This window comes from Typha latifolia, chromosome 2 (genome assembly GCF_019914945.1).
Source record: "Typha latifolia isolate L0001 chromosome 2, TyphaL0001v2, whole genome shotgun sequence".
Lineage (NCBI taxonomy): Eukaryota > Viridiplantae > Streptophyta > Magnoliopsida > Poales > Typhaceae > Typha > Typha latifolia.
In genome coordinates, this window is record NC_133087.1 from 3396021 (window position 1) to 3415851 (window position 19831).

The 19831-nt window shown below is 39.0% G+C and overlaps 3 protein-coding genes and 1 long non-coding RNA gene across 6 annotated transcripts; 3 read left to right on the forward strand and 1 right to left on the reverse strand.

Annotated features, from left to right (window-relative positions):
• The first annotated feature begins 2965 nt into the window (after positions 1-2965).
• LOC140782079 (uncharacterized) lies at positions 2966-8094 on the forward strand. Its single transcript, XM_073128441.1, has 10 exons — positions 2966-3150; positions 3506-3604; positions 3674-4086; positions 5619-5688; positions 5802-5855; positions 6322-6390; positions 6528-6593; positions 6702-6770; positions 7336-7395; positions 7892-8094. Exons 1-10 carry the CDS (start codon positions 3040-3042, stop codon positions 7901-7903), a joined length of 1023 nt encoding a protein of 340 aa, XP_072984542.1. The 5' UTR covers positions 2966-3039; the 3' UTR covers positions 7904-8094.
• Positions 8095-10605: 2511 nt separating this feature from the next.
• On the forward strand, positions 10606-13030 carry LOC140781067 (transcription factor NIGTH1-like). Its single transcript, XM_073126848.1, has 4 exons — positions 10606-10946; positions 11098-11658; positions 11800-11876; positions 12338-13030. The coding sequence occupies exons 1-4, from the start codon at positions 10757-10759 to the stop codon at positions 12800-12802; spliced, it is 1293 nt and encodes a 430-aa protein (XP_072982949.1). The 5' UTR covers positions 10606-10756; the 3' UTR covers positions 12803-13030.
• A 520-nt stretch (positions 13031-13550) lies between these two features.
• LOC140782603 (uncharacterized) lies at positions 13551-17589 on the forward strand. 3 transcript variants are annotated; one of them, XM_073129262.1, is made up of 2 exons: positions 13551-13898; positions 13982-17589. In XM_073129262.1, the coding sequence occupies exon 2, from the start codon at positions 14158-14160 to the stop codon at positions 17338-17340; it is 3183 nt and encodes a 1060-aa protein (XP_072985363.1). In that variant the 5' UTR covers positions 13551-13898; positions 13982-14157; the 3' UTR covers positions 17341-17589. The 3 variants fall into 3 exon arrangements, with proteins under 3 accessions (XP_072985363.1, XP_072985362.1, XP_072985364.1); XM_073129261.1 differs by having other exon boundaries at positions 13551-13825; positions 13899-17589; XM_073129263.1 differs by having other exon boundaries at positions 13551-13825.
• Positions 17590-17715: 126 nt separating this feature from the next.
• LOC140782605 (uncharacterized) lies at positions 17716-19307 on the reverse strand. Its single transcript, XR_012107913.1, has 2 exons — positions 19063-19307; positions 17716-18087 (listed from the first exon to the last, which is right to left on the reverse strand). It is a non-coding gene; the product is annotated as an uncharacterized lncRNA (long non-coding RNA).
• Positions 19308-19831: the final 524 nt, after the last annotated feature.

The window sequence follows — 19831 nt, forward strand, 5'->3', positions numbered from 1 at the left end:
AAAGCTGGCGAGCAACAGAAGTGTATGCAGTAGGCAAAATTCCTCAGTCTATCCATTTCCATGTGCTCTGGTGTCATGTCAAGCTCAACTCTAGTTTTACGCACCCCACCAAGCCAACATCATTGCGTTGCTCTCTCTCTCTCTCTCTCTCTATCTCTCTCTCTATCTATATGTACTGATGAAGTGATGAGGGTGAGAGCCCAGAGCCCCCCTCTCCCTACCAATCTCCACTCACTCAGCACCAACCAAAAGAGAGCCAATCATGGGCTGCCAACCAACGCATCTTTTTGAGACTAGAGATATAATGTCACTGTCCGACAGTTCGGATTCATGTAGAGGTGGTCAAATGACTCGATTCGCTCCTGGCCTACTAAGAACCCGCCCGAATTGATGCTACTGCTACAAATTAAACAGGCTTATAACGACGGCATTAACAAATGCCGCCTAATACGTCATTTAGAGCCGCTTGTGTATATATGTCGTCTAAGTAATTATGAATGATTCAACTTTCCGTTCGTTTGCTGCTTCTTATATATGCTGTGTAACCTATCAAGGCATAATAACCCTTTGACTTTTTTTCTTTTATATCTATCTTGCCTATTATAATCTTGTCTCTTGCAAGGGGAAGAAGAAAATATATGATTATCATATATAACTTTAGTTAAATGATCAATGAACAGTTCATGAAGTGACAAGGCAAAAGCTTCACTCAGACCTTCAAAGGCAGCACGCAAAGTCTTTTCAAATGTATAGAATGGAAGTCCTGCTAAAAAATTATATATCCATTAAAGGTAACAGATAGATATGTATTTCATTCTTTTAATTTTTCTCCGTAGTGTCAAAATGTATAGCTAATATTAAGAATTCATAGTAGTAAGGAAGAAGAAATAACAACAGAGATTTGGATCTTTCTAAAACAAACTAAAGAGGATTTCATGGATAAAAACAGAGTATGAACAATTTGAAATTCGAGTAGCTGAACTAGAGCACGATATACCAAGAGTTTGGTGATTCCTATCAAACCACAAATTCCTCTTAGCAAAACTATCAATCTAACTGCTAACTAGCACTGTTCAAAATATTTCCTCGCAGTAGCCAAATCAAGAAGCAGTTGTTCTCCTTTTGTTTTGTTAACTACTACTTAAAAGGCACCGAATCCACTGAACATACAATATTGAAGAGAAACGCCGACCAGATTTAGAATCAAGACTTTAGACGAAGGGTAAATGGTGAGTTAGACCTCCTCCTCCGAATTGCAGAGACGAGGAGGATCTGAAGCCGAGGAAAAGAATGTCATCATGTCGGTATTAGAAATAGGGTATGCATGTCTCATTTCTCGACAATGGTCCGTTGAGTTATGCCTAAACCCGATATCTCATTGACTAGTGGGCGTAACGGATTAGAATATATTCAATCAGTTTAACTTGTGGGTAGGCTACTAAATAAGGCCCAGCTTGCCCATGAGTCACTCGGCCCAATTTGCCTGATAATCATATCTACATAGGATTAATATATTAGTTTACATCTAATTAAACCAATCTACATAGATCGATCTACATCGAAAATTATAACAAGGATGTTATACTCGATATATTTATAATAAGAATATGACTTAACTAACACTAACTAATCACTATCCTTTAAAGTTTAATTGATATATAATTATTTAGACATGAATAAAGAGTTTGCATATTTTGGTAATGAAATGAGTGCGATAACTTTATAGGTTAATTGTCCTAACACCTCATGAACTATACTCGATTTTTACATAGACCATTTAAAATTTGTTATGTTACAATACAATGTCATTTTTTAATTTGGGGGCAAAGTGAAACGGATAACTGTGGTAATAAAAAATGCGTAATGATAAACTATGCACATAATTAATATATTAGAAAATTATTAATTTTTAAATAAAAAATAGTGAATAACTTACTCTCTTCTCTCTCCTTTTTCCACTCGTAGTCATCAGGAAGCGTGTGAGTGAGAGGGTGGTCGCAGCGATGACAGCATATGAGTGAGAGGGCGACAGCGACAACGCGTGCGAATGGGAGGGTGATGGTAGCAAGCTCGCTAAGTTCTTCCCATCCCATGCGATGCGATAGTGAGCTTGTCATGGTCTCCTATCCCATATAGTGCAGCAGCGAGCTCGCCGTAGCCTCCCCTTCCCACTCGGGGCGACATCAAACTTACTCGCAGTGGAGGCATGCCAATGCCTTTGCTCGTGGAGGGAGAGAAAGAAGGGAGGGAGGGAGAGAATAGTCAGGAAAGTAAGAATGAAAATGAGAGGGGTGACGGTGAAGAGAAAGGAAGGGAGACAATTGAATATAATAATAAGAAATTTTTAAATTTTTACTAGAATATTTTTTGTTTCTAAATTAATTAATGGGTCGTATAAAGATTACGAGAGCATTTATATCATTTAGAAATTAATTACGTTTGATATAACTGTTACGTAAGCTGACTCACCTAATTTTTTTAAGACTACACTAACTAACCTAATTTTTTTAAGACTACACTAACTAACGGATGTGTAACATTAAATTTTTAACCTAAAAAAGTTTAATAAGTTCTCGTAAAAACTAAGTATAGTTTAAGAAGTGTATACATAATTAGCCCAAATTTTATGGTGCCCCTCACATGAATGAAAAACGTGCATATCTTAAAGTTATGCATACTGACCGCAATTGCGTACACTTTTAAGAGGTGACATTCGGTGTCATTCATAAATGAAAAAGAGTTAATTCACAAATTAGATAGATTTATGGACCAACCAAACACTCTCTAAATGTATTATAATACTACATTTTATCCTCTAAACAAAGAAGAACTTCATCAATCCTGGAACCAGTCCCAACTGGATCCATATTGGTATCGACAAGCTAGGCCCAACTTAGGGTCACCAAAGTGGGCCGGCCCAATAGGAGTCCATTTCCTTAGCCAATCATGTTTACGGTCTCTCTTCGAGTAGCGTTACTCCCACCGACGTCTCTCTCCCCTCTCCCCTGCTCGCCTTCTCCAAAACCCTAGTGAGAAAAGATGACGCTCGACGACGATAAATCCATATACGTCGGAGGTCTACCCTACGACGCCACCGACGAAACCCTCCGGCGAGTCTTCGACCTCTACGGCCACATCGTCGCCGTTAAGGTCTGCCCACCTACCCTTTTCTTCCTCTGGATCTTATTCTAGTTAAAATGCATTTCGTCACAATTTCGTGAAAATTCGATCTATTTTATGTATCCTAGGGTTTATCCCTCGATAGTTCTTCATTAGGTCTAATTTGACGTGCATCAGCACTACTTTACTGTTTCGTCTGTGATAAGAACAACATAATTATCAGTATTTTCACGAATAGCTTGAATTGTGTCTTTATATTCTCTTGCATAACACTCCTGTATGCACCTTCTAAAGTTTCTAAGGAAGCTGGAGGCGTGTATGCTCCAAGAGAGCTGCATTTTTCCTTGTTTAGAATCATATAGACTCTGAAAATTGTCAACTGCAGATTATAAATGATCGGGAAGTTGGAGGGAAATGCTACGGCTTTATTACTTTCACTAATCCTAGGTCTGCTGTGGATGCTATCATGGACATGAATGGCAGGGTACGTTGCTCTTTGTTATGTTTTTAGTGTTCTTCTTTTGGTCTGTTTGACGGTGTTGTTCTCAATCAGACTATTGGTGGAAGAGTTGTGCGAGTTAATGAAGTTCGGACAAGAGGGGCAAGGCCAAATTTTCATCGTGAAAATTTCCGGCGAGATGCTGGGAGGGACACTGATTGGGATAGGGGCAGGGAGAGAGAAAGGAATAATAATCGTGACACAGACCGCTACCGAGACAGAAACAGTGATCCATCTCGTGAGCGTGATAGAAATAGAGAACGAGACTATGAGCATGTACGTGAATTTGATCGAGCAAGAGATCATTCCTTGGATCGAGGTAAAGATCACGAGGACCATGATCAAGAAAGTGACCATGATGGAGGTTGGGACAGGGGCTGGTACCATGATTTAGGCGAAGATGAAGCTAAATATGTTGACAGTGAGAGAGACAAGGATAAGGAACAACAACCACGCATTAAACTGGGGTAATTCTTTATGTTTACCTCCTTAATATATACTTTCAATTTATTCATCCGTGAAATATGTTGGTAGAGATGCACATAAAGTAAGCATGGATTTGGGATCTGGGATTAACTTAGTTGTCATTGTCATGTTACTTTGAACCATGGAACTAATATAAGTTTTAGGCAGTTTTCTCCAAATTTTCATCTGTTTTTTTGGTTACCTACATCTTCATTACATTTTAGGTTGGATTGGCATCAGGTCATGTTAAATTGTAAGTCAGGTTCATTGAACTCTTAATTTAGGACATGTTCTTATTGTACCCTGGCTATTTTTCTTTTCCTTTTCATCTAAGTGGTTCAAAGTTTATCTTCATCTGTTGACCCTAAAATTTTTATGTTCCAACTCATGTGGATTTTTTGATTGGGAATGTGATCTAGCTGAAAAGGAAATCTGATTAATAAGAAAGGGAGAAGAATAGCTAATGACAGTAATACTTTTACTTATAACTGTAGTAAGAAGATGATCCAGTAAAAGTAAATGTCAAAATTGGACCCTAGATTCTGTGGCTACTTCTGAAGGAAAATATAGATGTCTTCTTTTGGTTGGACTTTACAAAGGTCTATGGTCTACTAAATGTGGTTGAAGGAGATAAGAAAAGGTGAGTTTTGATCCTTTAAACTTACTATTAACAGTGTCCTCATTTTTGTTATGCAGGGAGCAAGTATAGGTCAAACAGCTTTTACGTATTGACTCATTGTGAAACTTTACGATAAAATAGGCACCTCATTTACTTAAGGTGTCAAATTTCTTTAATTTGTCATGATATCAAGCTCTGTCATTCCATCTCCGGATTGATTTTTCAGTTGCCATGCCTAATGATACTGAAATAACATAAAGAGGAATTAAGTTATTATACTCATATACCATGTTAAACAGGATCCCTGTTTCCTGTTGTTAAGCCATCTCTCTACATTTAATCCTTTGATATTTCAAATCTGTGTATAGTTATGAATTTTTGGTATCTGAGGAAACCATGTGAACTTGAGTTTGTTTGTAGGACCTAAAGGAAGTCAAAGTGTTGCACCAGGTAGTGGAGAAGACAGTCTAGTGTTCTGTGGTAATGATGAATTATTAAATTCATTCTTAATAACATAGAATGGATAAGGGACCGTAGGCAATATCTGTCATCAAGCGATGCAGATAAGAATGAACCATTTGCATATTTTGATAATAGCGTGGACTTTGAGATAGTGTTACCTGATATATTAAACTGAGTGTTGAATAATTTCCTTAAAATTTGAAGAAAGGATAACAAAGTGCCTTTATATCAGATTTTAAATTTAAATTTGTATGAATTTAGTATTTACCATGTTCATCCATTGCAATAGACAAGGGAAAGAACTGAAGGCAATATGTTCGCACTTGCTCGTTCTCTCTCAAAATGTGAAATGAGGTGGCATATTGTCTGTAGAGGCATTAGAAGCACTTAGTTAAAAATTATCTGAAGGATTAATTAATTATTTATTCATTCATTTTTTCTGCTTGATTTCAGTGGTGGTCGTTCCAATGATCATGAGAGCAAGGAGTTGTCATCAAATTCTAGTGACGAATATCATGATCAGGTAGAGCAAGCTGAAATGCTTTTTATATCTATTGACTGATCACTGTATCCAATCCTTAAATGCAAATGATTTTGCCTTTTCTGACTTTCTCAAATTTCTATTATGTGGATTAGTTGAAAGAGCAATTGGACAAATCCGTTCAGAAGCATGATGAGATTCAAAAGGAGGTATATAGATATCTAGATCTTTTACCGAAACAATGTCCTGTATTTCACTTTGGCAAACTAATTCAGTTGCAAATTCTGGCGTTTACCAGTTAGATGTCATGTTATTACATGTGGGGCTGTAATATGGTTTGCTACAGATTTATCTTGGATAGCGCTGGACTGTTTCCCCTGTTAAAAATAGCCAATTTATCTGCTTGTATATAGTTACTCATATAATATCTTTTCTTTTTAATGTTATTTATATACTGTTAATTCGCTGTAACATAGCTACTAGTTGGTGAGTTAGTTTTGTGGTAGTCCTGTTAAGTTATATGTTATAGTTGCACTTTCACCTTGTGGCTTGGTTCTTGTACAAGTCAGATCACCTCTTTAATTTTACTCTATCCTAAGGTGACCTCACCGAGATGAGTATCCTTTTTCTGGGTGAGTAATGTTCTGATAAGAGAATTACTGAATGATGTTACAGCTTACTTTGATTAAAGAGAAAGTTGAAGAGAAGCAACAGCTTATTACGGATTTACGTAAGAAGTCTCAGGTAACTTCATTCTGGTATATAACAAATTATTCTGACATCGTTATGTATGCTTTCATGTTCCCTGTTGGTTTACCAACAATTGTTTGAAGCCTCTGCTTTTCTCGACTGACCGGAAATAATTTCCTATACAAATGCAGAAGTTGGAGGATGCATTGGCTGCTGCAAAGAAAGTTTCTTCTCATCGGCACTCAACGCTATCCAAGGTACATAACCTTTTCCTAGTCATCATCCAGCTGGCTGGTACTCCAGACCAAATCCAGATAATAGTTCTGGAAATAATTTAATAACACAAGTTTTCATCTATTCTACAGCTGCACAGATGTTTTCTACAAGTTCAAAACTACAGTGAGAGGATTAAATTATCTGAACAGGAACTTCAGGTCACTTTTATTCTTACCCTTGCTTTGTTTAGTTGGTCCACCGTATCATAGGATTGGTAATTTTTCTATGCTATGACTTGACGTATAGGTGCTTGTTCAGATTTGACGTCTTAAAATTCTGTAGGTGATTTTCTTGGTTCTTTTCACTCTAGGCAGATTAGAGTTTGCATTCTTCTGTTTGTGAGTAATCTGATAACACTAGATAGGAATTGCTTCTTCAGGAAAAACGTCCAACAGACTCAAAAATTAACTAGGAAATTAAAACCTCACATTAATTGTGACTTGAGGAGTTTGAATTGAAATAATTCTATAGACAAATTACTATGTTGATCCACATGCGCAATTATAGGGAAAAACAAAATCGATGACTTTCCTAGTGAGTTGAGTAATTCATTCTAGGATTGAGGCATAATTTATTGGAGTAAGTATTCTTTATGTGCCTATCTATCAGATTATATCTTCAAGCTTTGCATTAGTTTAGACTTCTGCAGTGCTTCTGAAATATTGTTTGTGCTGATGCAAAATGTACTTTCTGTACTTTGACATCATTCTTTCCTCCTCATAGTCTCTTGTTGATGAGTCAATGACTGAAGTTGATGTGGATGAGGATGCTGCAAATGGCCAGGTATGACATTCCAGTCAGTTGGTCATTTTGTGTAACTTATTGAAAGGTTTTTCTTTCTCCCTCTTGATTGTTAAGCTTGAAGCACAAGCTGTATTGGCAGTGTAACTAAAGCGCTAACTCGTGTATTTCTATGAGCGTAGTGAAATTGTTAGTCAACTTCATTTTGTTACAGTATTTTGCAAATGCAGCTAGAGATGAATGCCTAGTGAGTCATTTGGTTGTGTTTAGATCCAGTCTCTAGCATGAAGATTATCAGATCTTTGATAACTTCTCATGATGCTTGTTCATATGATTCACCGAAATATGAAAGCTAAAAATACTATGTAATAGACCTCTTTACTTGTGTAAGTACCTTTTCTTTTCTTCTTGCCTTTAAATTCTACCTATATCATACCACAAGTTGCATTTCATTGCAAGTAGAATTCTTCATATACTAAGCTGACCAAATATTACAAACCCGTAGATTGCTCTCACTTTGTCTACCCCTTCCATGCAGTGCCTATTATGACTTGGGACAATGGGGATCCCTGGCTGGCCAGGCAATCTCTACAAGTACTTTAATTGGCAACTAAAGGTCTTAAAAAGGGGATTCCTTGCACCCTTTTGAGATGCTTACTGTAAGAACCCTGCTTGCTCTGAGAAGTTTTATAGGTCATTGGAATAGATCCTTTCTAAAATATCTTCTCTAGCTTATCCCAAGGATGAGATGATCAACTTTTGTGCCCTGCTAGTCTGCCATTGATGTCATGATAGTTTTGGCAATTGATGTAGTGACTGTTCCAAGTTTTTTTTTTCTTTGACAAGAAGGCCCAGCGCTGCTTCATTGAAACATAAAGAAAGTACCAACTCTATCCACCTACAAAGATTTGCAGACAAAGAACAACAACAAAATATCAACAACCACAGCACATCGATCGTAAGAAAGAAACATCCAGACATCGATCCACTACTAGGATCTAATCCATCACAACAAAATTACACAACCATAACATGCCTTCCACACCACATAAACCAACTTTTTTAAGTTCCAAGTTGCAGCCACCAATTCGGTCAGTGAACCAACCATCTGTTCAAATGATTACTTTGGGTTTCAACTTTGTTAGAGAAGGCCAAAGATGCTTTCTAAAATGTAAGATGAGATAATGATCAAATCCTTGTTTTTATAAGAATATCAAAATGATTCGGGGGGACGAACAAAAGACTTTTCTACTGAAAATACTGATCCAATAGAAACTGGATTGCTGTGGGCCGATTTGGCCAAACATGGAAAGAAGGTTGTAGGTGAATTCTCAGTGATTAAAAAGGTTGCAGTGATATCTCACACTTGCCAAGTTATAGAGGAACCCATCAGTGATCATGCTTTGTTAACCAAGAATCAAAAAAATTTGCCAGATTTGTCATGGTGTTCTCGTGTTGCCTCATATGGCAGAAATCCATGGACAACTAGCCCTGCCCTAGAAGACAAGAAGAATATGAAATATATTCATTTTGATGATTATAAGATATAAAAGCCTATGCCCAAATAATTATATCGTGCAGTTCGTGGTTACCTTCTAGATTAACCAAATCCAACGTATGCTACTCTCGCTAGGGACCTACCTCAGGTTAAACATTAAAAGAAAAAAATAATCCTAGTTAGATTAAGTGGTCTCCCATCTCACACAACCTTAATTGGTCAATTTAGCATCCGTTTGATTCCTCGCAATGCCGTAGCCGTTCTTTTTCTCCTCTCTCCTACTTCCCCTGTCCCCCACAGATGAGAAAGAAAGTAGTGAACAATTGCACACAAGCCCTTATCTCCATGGCCCAATGGGAATATTCCTAACTGGCACCAGACAAAAGGGATATTCAAGAGGACGATTGGAGAGAATATGGCTGACACGTGTCACGAGGAGAATCACCTCAAAAGCTAGAGAGAGAATGAGAGAGGAGAGGAGAGAGGGGGATGAAGATTCTCGTAAAAGGCATGGGCTGGAGTCTTGTACCTGAAGACGGATATGGAAAGCGACCAACCCTCATAATTGCACAGCGAATTCGATGCAAGCTCTCTTCTTCTTTCTCTCTCTCTCGCTCTCTAATTTTTAGAGGAATCTTCTTAGCTTCCAGACCACTTCCTCTTAAAAAGCTATAAGTAGTAGCAGGATAGGAGATTCCCGACTCTACTATTGCCTCTTGTTATATTTTAATTTCTTTTTTTGAAAAATGACCACCTATATTATGATCCTATTATATTTTAAAAAAAATATCTTGTTCTAATTAGCTCATAAGAATTCTTGTTTTATAAAAACAAAATATACCCATGGAGATGTTTTTCTTTGGAATTATACCCACAAAGGAAGAGGTTTATCACAATAAATCCGAAAGTTTGGTGGTTATTTGCAAAGAAAAAAAAAAGAATCCTGTATTCTTTTAGGCCAATGGATTAAGAGGTTATGATGGGGGGTTGGTCTCTCTCTAAAGCACCATGCATCTGTGTTAGGCACCACTAAGATATTCCTTGCTTAGGGAAGCACTAATTTGTTAATATTTTAAGGATCAGTGGTATTAGAAATATACCTTCTTGCCTTCACTGTGACTGCAATGTCTGTTTGTGTGAATGGTTGCACTTTGCACCTTTTGAAAACAAAGGAAGGGACTCTCTTTCCTTTCAGATGGACTCTTTAGATAGAATATTTACCCATATCTTGTTTGAATTGTGTATGGTATATGCTTTCATGGCTTTATCATTTGCTTCATTGATTAATCGTCTAGAATTTTGGTCCTCAAAAGAGTTTCCCTTGACATCTATGGCCATTATTGTATGACTAGAAGTATCTAACTATTGCTTATTAATATTTCCATTAGAATTATGCTTAATTAGATGGCTAAAGGTGCTTATGCTGTATGAGTATTACCGGGTTCAAATCCCAGTGGCACCGTTTTAACTGGGAATGAGATAATCCTGGAGAGAAAAGAAAAAGAAGTGATTGGTGAAGAGGAGGAAGAATCTCTTTGGGTCTGGTCATATGAGTTGTGGTACAAGGAGTCCAAAGGTGCCAAAACCAGGGCCTAAGCACATGACCTTCTGGCCACCTGATTCCCCTTCTCTCATGAACCCTAGAAGCTTTTCCCTTTGATATATCTTTGCAAGAAGTTACCATGCCTTTACTTTATCTCCTGCTTTTCCTTTTCCACCCCTCAAATATCACTTTATTCTCTATCCCTCCCTCCCTCCCTCCCCTCAAACTCACCCTAAAAAGGAAGGTGATCCCCCACCCCTCCCCCTCAGATACCTCACAACTATCATCCCTCCTCCTCTCTATCTCAAACTCCTCATGTGCTAAAGGAAAACTCTAGCTGGTAGATAGTTGCAGTTGGCGGCATGGCTTCACCTTCTGATCTTAGCTTAGATTACAAGCCAAACGGCTATCCAATGACCCAAAAATCACTAGGAGATCAATTTGAACGAACCCAAAAGATGCGAGAATTCCTGGCTCGCCTCGAGGAAGAGCGCCTTAAGATCGAAGCGTTCAAGCGCGAGCTGCCTCTCTGCATGCAATTACTCAACAATGGTAGACACTCCACTGAATTCATCAAGCAAGTTCACTTTTATGTTCTATATCAATTACCATGAATTCTCAAAGAGAAGGAACACAACTTATCTCTTTCTCTTTCTCTCTCTCTCTCTCTCTCTCTCTCTCTCTCTCCCTATATATATTCCAGCCATGGAGACATATAGGCAGCAGTTGGAATCATATCAAACATGCCAAGGGCCAAGATCGGTTCTTGAGGAATTCATACCCCTTGAGCAGATGAGCATCAATGGGTCCGACAAGGGAGCCAACGCACCCTCCGAAAAGTCGAGCTGGCTAGTCTCTGCGCAACTATGGAGCCCGGCCAACGACATGCAGCAACCGATGCAAGAGAGCGAGCACAGGTTCGACGCGAGATCGAAGTTCGCAATCGATGGCAAGCAAAGGAACGGCGGCGCCTTTCTTCCGTTTTCGAAGGAGAAGAGCAAAAATCTCCCTGAATTGGCCCTCACTTCGCCGGAGAAGGACGCAGACGAGAAGAGGCCGGCCGAGACGGAGGATGGAAGTATTGGTGTTGGGAGAGAGAGTGGAAGCAAAGGTGGTGGAGTCGTGCAAGGGAAGGGACGCAGTAATAGTCATAGTCATAGTAGTGTGAGCGAGACACAAACACAGAGGAAGGCTAGAAGATGTTGGTCGCCAGATTTGCACCGTAGATTTGTTAATGCTCTCCAGATATTGGGTGGCTCTCAAGGTAGTAAAATTTAGGAATAATCTTTTTCGTTTCCAATATTTCTTCTTTTGATCTACTTAATTAGCTAGTTCTGATTTATTTCTGTATCTACTTAGTTGTTGAGATTTGTTATATGAATTATTACTTGGAAATGGAATGCAGTGGCCACCCCAAAGCAGATAAGGGAGCTCATGAAGGTTGATGGATTGACCAATGATGAGGTTAAAAGCCATCTTCAGGTCTCTCTCTCTCTCTCTCTCTCTCTCTCCAAACTTGCCAAATAACCTCATATCATTAATCATTGTGCAATCATAACCCCGCCATCAAGTACTTATAAGATATTAAGATATATATATATATATATAAACAATTAATAATTTCCGTTTTGAGTTTGAATACTTATACTAGTTTCGATTGTAAAAGGGAAAGTTTGTTTATCCAAGAAGAGGAAAAGGTTATAATGTATTTAATTTCTAATTTGCATGCATCCGTTGCAAAAATTCGTGTTCATTTATAAGAAGTATAATGATTCATATTGCAACGTTTAATTGAATAAGAAACCTTAAGGGTATTTAATTATGTGATAAGGGTATACATAGAAGTACCAACTTTAGAGGGGTATATACATTAGAAGCTTGCCAAAAAAATTTAGCCTTGATAATTTAAACGAATTATTCTTTCTTTTTTTTCATTGGTTTAGAAATATCGCCTGCACACGAGGAGACCAATCACAGCACCTCAATCCTCCGTTGCGGCGGCGCCGCAACTGGTCGTCCTCGGTGGCATCTGGGTCCCCCCCGAGTACGCCACGTCAGCCGCCGCCGGACAGGGGATCTACGGGGCTCACCCCACGCCGGCTCACTACTGCGTCGCCCCCGTCCCACACCACCTCCACCACGCCTCGGCCCTCCGCCGCGCCACGCCAGCCGCCGGCTCCACCGCAGGGTACAAAGGCCAGCTCGCATCGCCGGAGTCTGAGGTGAGGAGCGGCGGCGAGAGGTCGGAGAGCATCGAGGAGGAGGAGGAGGGTGAAGGAAGAGAGGAGGAGGAAGAGGAAGAAGAAGAGGACGACGATGACGACGAGGCGGCTCCGCCGGTTGCGACAGCGGAGGAGAAGGCGGAGGAGGGAGGTAAAAATGGCGACAACTTGGCTCTCAAGTTTTAGGGTAATTGGAGTTTTGGTGGCGCCTGTTAGGTGTTCGCGGAAATTAGTGAGTGAGGAGGAGAGAAGGGAAGGGAAGAGATAAAGAGTCACAAGATGGTGTTGGTCTTATTGACCTGTTGTAGTCTTTGTTTGGGCTTTTGGTCCTTTGCCTATCTAAAAGGAACTCGTTTGTCTTAGCTATTGAGATACGGACTTGGTATATATAATATATGTGCTCGTTTTGGTGTATATTCGTTTTTTTTTCTTGTTCGAGACTTACATAAAATACTCGACACTTTACCATGCTATTACCACACCACAACTCATGTACTTCTTTTTTATAGTCTACTGTATCAGAATACTGGAAGAATAGCCGTAGCTACAGTTGATAACTTTGGATTTATATTAGGAACGGTCATATATTAGACTTGTCTTTTAGTTATAAATTAAGTACAAAATGATGTCTTGGATCTGGATCAAAATATATCTCTCTCTCTCTCTCTCTCTCTCTCTCTCTCTCTCTCTCTCTCTATATATATATATATATATATATATATATAATAAAATAAACAAAGAAGATTACTATGAGCACAATACAAAATTAGGAAGGGAAATTATATACCATTTCACGTGCCTTCACGTTGCCATCAGCGTGGCACCAACCGCGGATGATTCAACGAGGAAACGGCGGGAACCACGATCTCAACGCCGGGTTTCTCGCTCTCTTCAGCAGCTCAATTAAGAAAGTAGAACCGCATAGTGCCCCATAATATGTAAATTACCGCTACGTTTACAAGCCCAAACCCGCGACTCTCTGGTTTGCAGCAAGTGGCACTACTGTCGTATTCCAAATCAAAGTCAACCCTAGAAAAACTAGAAACAAATTGAACTGGAGAAGAGGAACCATTAAAGAGGCATGTGGTTGTTGTTTCCAAATTTGTGATCTATTAAAAGACTCTAGAGAGTTAAAGGTGCGATGCTTAGATGCTAACTAGTCCAGTGGAAGGGGATCGACTCCAGAGGTGCATATGCCGTTCAGCTTAGGTCAGTTCGATCGAACAAATCCATCTCTAGGTTTATCAATTGCTTCCAACTGCATGTCTATCTCAATCTGCAGGTAGAAGGTAGAGAAAAATGTTTGGATTTTGACTCATTTCCGTATCTACGTTTTTCACTTTCTTCCTCCTACTTGATGCACAGCTTGTTATATATGAGCTTTTAAAATTTGATGTCGGGGGATTATGGACGTCTGAGAATTGACGGTTAGAATGGTTATAGTTTGTTGATTTCCATTCTGATCTTGCTTCAGATAACTGGATCAGTTTGTCTTTGAGAAATTAGGGTAGGTTGAGCTTTAGAGTGTGGTCAGTTTAGTCATGAAGACCAGTTGTTTGGTTTTATGTCTGTCGGCCTTGGTGTTCTTCATGTCCTTTACAATCACCTCTTCCTATTCAATTGGCACTCTTGAACCAGCGTCTGTAACCACTGTTCGAGACAACCCTTTCATCCCCTACAACCGCTATCCCGAGGTTCAGAAGGAGTGTGGGTCAATCCTCTCATCGGCTTCCAAACTGGAGTTCGATGTCAATAGACTCAATGGTTTTGGGCCGGAGCTATCGTTTGTCAAAGGTGACTGGGTGCAGGAGCATGGTAATGCCCCTCTGATGCCGTTCGACGGTAGTGATGCTCCACAAAATTCTTCTAGTCTTCCTGCTCCCCTTTCCCTTGCTAGCTTCATTTTGACCCATATTGATCCGAACCATCATTCTCACAAAGCTTTCAATGTCACTGGAGTTTTGGCTGTCGCCATCTCGAGGAATGGCACTGCTCCTGATGATACGGATCATTACCTATTTCCGGAGTTCCGTATTTGGCCAGGAACTTCCGAACTCATAATCGTTTTTGAAGGTATCTACACTGAGTCAGAAAAAAATGGAGGGGAGAGTGTTTTGTGTTTGTTGGGGAATGCTTTGCTCCCTTCCCGCAAGTCTGATTCCACTGATCCATGGGAGTGGGTGAATGATTTGGGTACAAAGAACTTCCAGCCTCCCCGTTTACAAGATGATCAGATATTGCTTGTTCTTCAGTATCCTAAGACTCTTTCCCTGATTAGTAGAGCAGTGCATGGAGAAATGAAAAGCCTGAATTCAGAATCAAGCCTCCGCTATTTTGATATTGTTAGATTGTCTTCACAGTTAGGCGCTTATTCAAATTACCAATTTGGGTCGGAAAAGCTCATTTCAAAGGCCTGCAGACCTTACCCTTATCAGGATGATGTTGTGGAAAGGCAGCTCATGGTATACAAAGGATCTGGATTTTGTGGGATTCTTGATCGTATTATCTCCAGAGAAAGTATTCTGAGTGTTGTGCCAAATTGGAACTGCAACGCCACCGATGAGTATTGCAGCAAATTGGGGCCTTTTGCAACAGGGAAAGTGATAAGGGCAACTGATGGAGGATTTGCTAATGTTGGGCTTTTGATGCAAGATGTCAGATGTGAATCAAGAATTGGACCAAGCAGCATAAATTATGCAAGGGTATCATCTGTGTTCCGAGTTATTCCTCCTCAAGAGAATCATTACAAAGCAACACAGAGATCAGCCCTTAATGAAATGACTCTTTCTGCTGAGGGCATATGGAATTCTTCAGATGGACAACTCTGCATGGTTGGTTGTCTGGGGCCTGGTAATGCCGGGTGTCACTCTCGCATCTGTTTGTATATTCCTACATTCTTCTCTATCAAGCAACGGAACATCATCATTGGGAGAATTTCCAGTATTAACAACAGAACAGGGGTTTCACACTTTCCATTGTCATTTGAAATGCCAGGCCCTCTCTCGAGCTTATTTGATGATTACCCTGTAACTGCATACAAGTACTCAAAGATTAAGTTAGCTGGAGCTTTTCTTGAGAGAAGTGAGCCCTTTGATTTTGGCACTGTCATTAAGAAATCACTCTTAAGCTATCCAAGAAAAGGGGATCATAGTGATGAGCTAGTCAATCTCTCCAATCTTTCAGATGATCTTTCACTGCATGTCCTTTCAGTTCAAGATACAGTACCCAAAGATCTTACAGAGCCACCATTTCTTCAGTTGGAAGTCCTCTCTCTTGGATCATTCTTAGGGCGTTACTGGGCTTCCGAAAATGTATCAATTACTAACAGTTCGACTCCATCCTCTGCCAAAACTTCCGCCACAGAGCGGGAGCTACTGTTAAATGTCTCAGCACAGCTCACAATTTCTGGGCAGACTTTTATCAATGCTTCGCTGCTATACCTGGAGGGCCTCTATAATCCTATAGATGGGAAAATGTATCTGATAGGCTGTAGAGATGTTCGTGCTTCATGGAAAATCTTGTTTGAGAGCATGGATCTTGAAGATGGACTAGATTGTTTGATTGAAGTCAAAATAGAATATCCTCCAGTGACTGCACGGTGGCTAATTAACCCAACAGCGAAGATCATCATCACCAGTCAAAGGAATAATGATGACCCTCTTCATTTTAGCTCGATTAAGCTCCAGACATTTCCAATTATGTACCAAGAGCAGAGAGAAGACATACTCTCTCGTAGAAATGTAGAGGGAATTCTCCGCATTCTTACATTATCAGTTGCAATAGCTTGTATATGTGGCCAGCTGTTTTACATCAGAAAGAACATCACCGCAGTTCCTTGCATGTCTCTAGTCATGCTTGGTGTTCAGGCTCTAGGCTATAGCATTCCTTTGATCACAGGAGCTGAGGCTTTGTTTTCCAAGTTCACCTCTGAGCCTTATGCCGGTCGATCATTCGAGCTTTACAAGAATCAATGGTTCTGGACTATTGACTACCTAGTCAAGGTTCTTGTGCTCGGCGCGTTTCTACTCACACTTAGGCTTGGTCAGAAGGTGTGGAAATCCCGTATCAGATTACTAACACGCAGTCCACTGGAGCCACGGCGTGTCCCAAATGACAAAAAAGTTCTCTTCATTAGCTTTGGCATACACATGGTTGGCTTTCTGGCAGTTCTTATCGTACATTATGTTAATGCTTCCAACAGACCGATTCGCCAAGAGACATTTATGGATGAGAGAGGGAACAGCCATAAGCTGCATGAATGGGCAATGCAACTGGTGGAGTATATTGGTCTTATTCAAGATTTTTTCTTACTTCCTCAGATAATTGGCAATTTTCTGTGGCAGATTAACTGCAAGCCTTTGAGAAAAGCCTACTACATTGGAATAACAGTTGTTAGAATTCTTCCGCATGTTTATGATTACATAAGAGCTCCAGTTTTCAACCCATATTTTTCAGGACAATATGAGTTTGTTGACCCAAGTTTAGATTTCTACTCCAAGTTTGATGATGTGGCTATTCCAGTGATTGCTGCCATCCTCGCAGTTGTGGTATACATTCAGCAGAAATGGGACTATGAAAAACTTGGTCAGACTTTTCTGTCAGAGAAGAGAAAATTGCTTCCATTGGGGTCTAGGGTATATGAGAGGCTGCCGTCATTGTCTTTTGAAGCGGAGCTTGTTTCTGGGGTGAATGAAGCTGAAACCCTTCAAAAGGATGAAAATTGATGATCACACCTCAGAGAGTTGTTACAGGACTTATGTCTTTTCTATGGTATGCATACTGTGTCTTGTATGTCATCACTGAGGTGTAAGCTTAAAGGACAGCTGAGTAGTTTTCTTTTGTTATCTTGTACTTTGTGAGTCATCAATCATCATTAGGGTTCTACTGATAGAACTGCGTGAATTGTATGAAGATTATCAACACTTTACAGAAACAGTTTCAAATATATATATTTTAGCTTCTGTTACTTAAAACTTTAGAGTTAAGCTCAAGCTACATAGATTCGAAAATGATGAGAAACCGATAGAACATTTATTTGTCCTCCGCTACGCTGCTGTATTAAGCTGCAAGGAGATTCTTACACATACTACTACACTATCTACAAAAGAACAGGATAAACACTTGATAAAATTGATAAAGGAATCCAACACAAGCTGCTGTCCTGAAAACAGTAAGTTACAGATCAATCCATAAAGAGCAGGAACTCAAGCAGAGTTCAAAGTTCACAAACATCATAAGATTCGTCACACTGAAGGGTACAGCGTATGTGGATCTACATGCTTATTCTCAAAGATAGAAGAGAGTTGGACTTCACAAAAGCAAGAGGATGAGAGGTCATATATATATATATATATCATGATGCTCTGCTCTTTTACTCTTATATACATTGTTAATTGCAGCAGCAGCAGAGGCAATCGAGGCAGCACTCACAGGTCTCATAGCAGCAGAAGCAGCAACATAGGGCAAATAAGCTGCAAATAGTTTGTAGATTTTAGTCAACCAGTCGGAGCAAGGAGATCAGAAGAGAAAAGAGAAGAGGAGAAACCACCGGGAAAAGAAAATCTGGCAACTTTTCATTCTAGCCCCTTTTTTTCATGATTTTCGATTTGACCTCTTTTTGCCTATCAAATGGATTTCTTTTTTCCAATTACTATCCAAAAAGATACTTCTGTCAGTAACCTTAATAGAATTATCTGGACAGAATATTATCTATCATGACAGAATATTTCTTATGTCATTCAGGAGTCATTTAGATAAGTCGAAAAACAGGGGTCGAACGGAAATAACGGAAAAAAATGAGTGTAAATTTTTTAAAAATAGTCTGAACAACATATATTAATTGGTTACAAAAAATCATAAAATATCAACTAGCCCTAGATGTAGTAAATTCCTACAACTTGAGCTGTAAAGGATCCATTTCAATGTCCATCTGTTTAGGTGAGGTGGTGTTAGACATTAAACGACCATTAATTACCAACCAATTTACTAAAGTTGTTAGATACCTTCTCTGCCATAAAAAGAGGTCATAGGGTTGGTTGATTCCGAACCAAGCAATTATTATAAAAAAAAAATTTATTTGATCATTTAGCGGCTTAATTAAACTCAATTGATGGCTCGGCGCTTTCACGGTGAGTTAGTTTAGAGAAGCAGCGTGGTGACTCGGAGTGAATATCTTAGTAGTGTTTAATTTCGAGCAATAGCTTAGCGATACACACGATTTAAAATTTAGACTAGATGGCTTAGTATGTTAGTTATATCTTGATGAGTCTAAGTGCCTCGGTATTTAGAGAGTATTGAACTTTATCCATGAATGAAAACAAAAAACTAAACCACTAATGAACATAACCTTTGTATAACATGTAATTATAAATTTCCAACAACTTTAAGCCCTCCAATTCATAGAACACATATAAAGCTAGAGAGAGAGAGAGAGAGAGAGAGAGAACCAGGCATAGATGCAGCCCTTCTCCTCATGGCGTTTCTGGACGTGCTCGAGATAAGACATCTCCTGCGCGCTTGGTGGGTTGTACATCTTTGCTGCTGCTGCTTCCACACGATTTAGCTCCCTGTGCAAAAAGACTAAACGGCAGCACACCGTAGCAGAGAAGAAGAAGAAGAAGAAGAAGAAGAAGAGAATTATTGAGTGGAAGAGAGAGAAGAGATGGTAGCCTCTTTTATAATGAGAGCAAGTGAGCTATATTAGGTTTTTGTTACATAACTGCCGTTGTAAACTGTTCAAATATCATAACTGCCATTATATTTTTAAAATATTATAATTACTACTAAATTTAATTTTTTTTTTTTGACTCTTTTAGAATTACTATTGTAGGTAGTTTCTAATAAAATATTTGTAACAGACTGTTGTAAAGTTAACAAGCACATTTACTTGACTACAACATCATTCTTTCCTAAATTTAGAGTGTAAAATATTTATTAAGGATTTTTGTATTATGTAAAAGAAATATTTTTTCTTATACTATGATATTAGATAGCTTTTGATTTATTTTAAAAATAATTTATGTAAAGGTAAAATAATCTTTTTGAACTTTAAGTCCAGTTTTAATCATGATTAACTAATAGAATAACATTTTTAAAACAGCACAATGATATGAGTTAATTATGATATTTTGAAGAATGCAGCGGTAATTATGATATTTTTTAAAAAACTAATGGCAATTATGTAAAATATATTTTATTAATTTTCTATAAAAAAAA

Coding starts and splice junctions, on each gene's coding strand:
- LOC140782079 (XM_073128441.1), top strand. CDS start 3,040: ATGACGCTCGACGACGATAAATCCATATACGTCGGAGGTCTACCCTAC. Junction 5,856..6,321: donor ATGATGAGATTCAAAAGGAG/GTATATAGATAT, acceptor ATGATGTTACAG/CTTACTTTGATTAAAGAGAA. Junction 6,771..7,335: donor TATCTGAACAGGAACTTCAG/GTCACTTTTATT, acceptor TCCTCCTCATAG/TCTCTTGTTGATGAGTCAAT.
- LOC140781067 (XM_073126848.1), top strand. CDS start 10,757: ATGGCTTCACCTTCTGATCTTAGCTTAGATTACAAGCCAAACGGCTAT. Junction 11,659..11,799: donor GATATTGGGTGGCTCTCAAG/GTAGTAAAATTT, acceptor AATGGAATGCAG/TGGCCACCCCAAAGCAGATA. Junction 11,877..12,337: donor AGGTTAAAAGCCATCTTCAG/GTCTCTCTCTCT, acceptor TCATTGGTTTAG/AAATATCGCCTGCACACGAG.
- LOC140782603 (XM_073129262.1), top strand. CDS start 14,158: ATGAAGACCAGTTGTTTGGTTTTATGTCTGTCGGCCTTGGTGTTCTTC.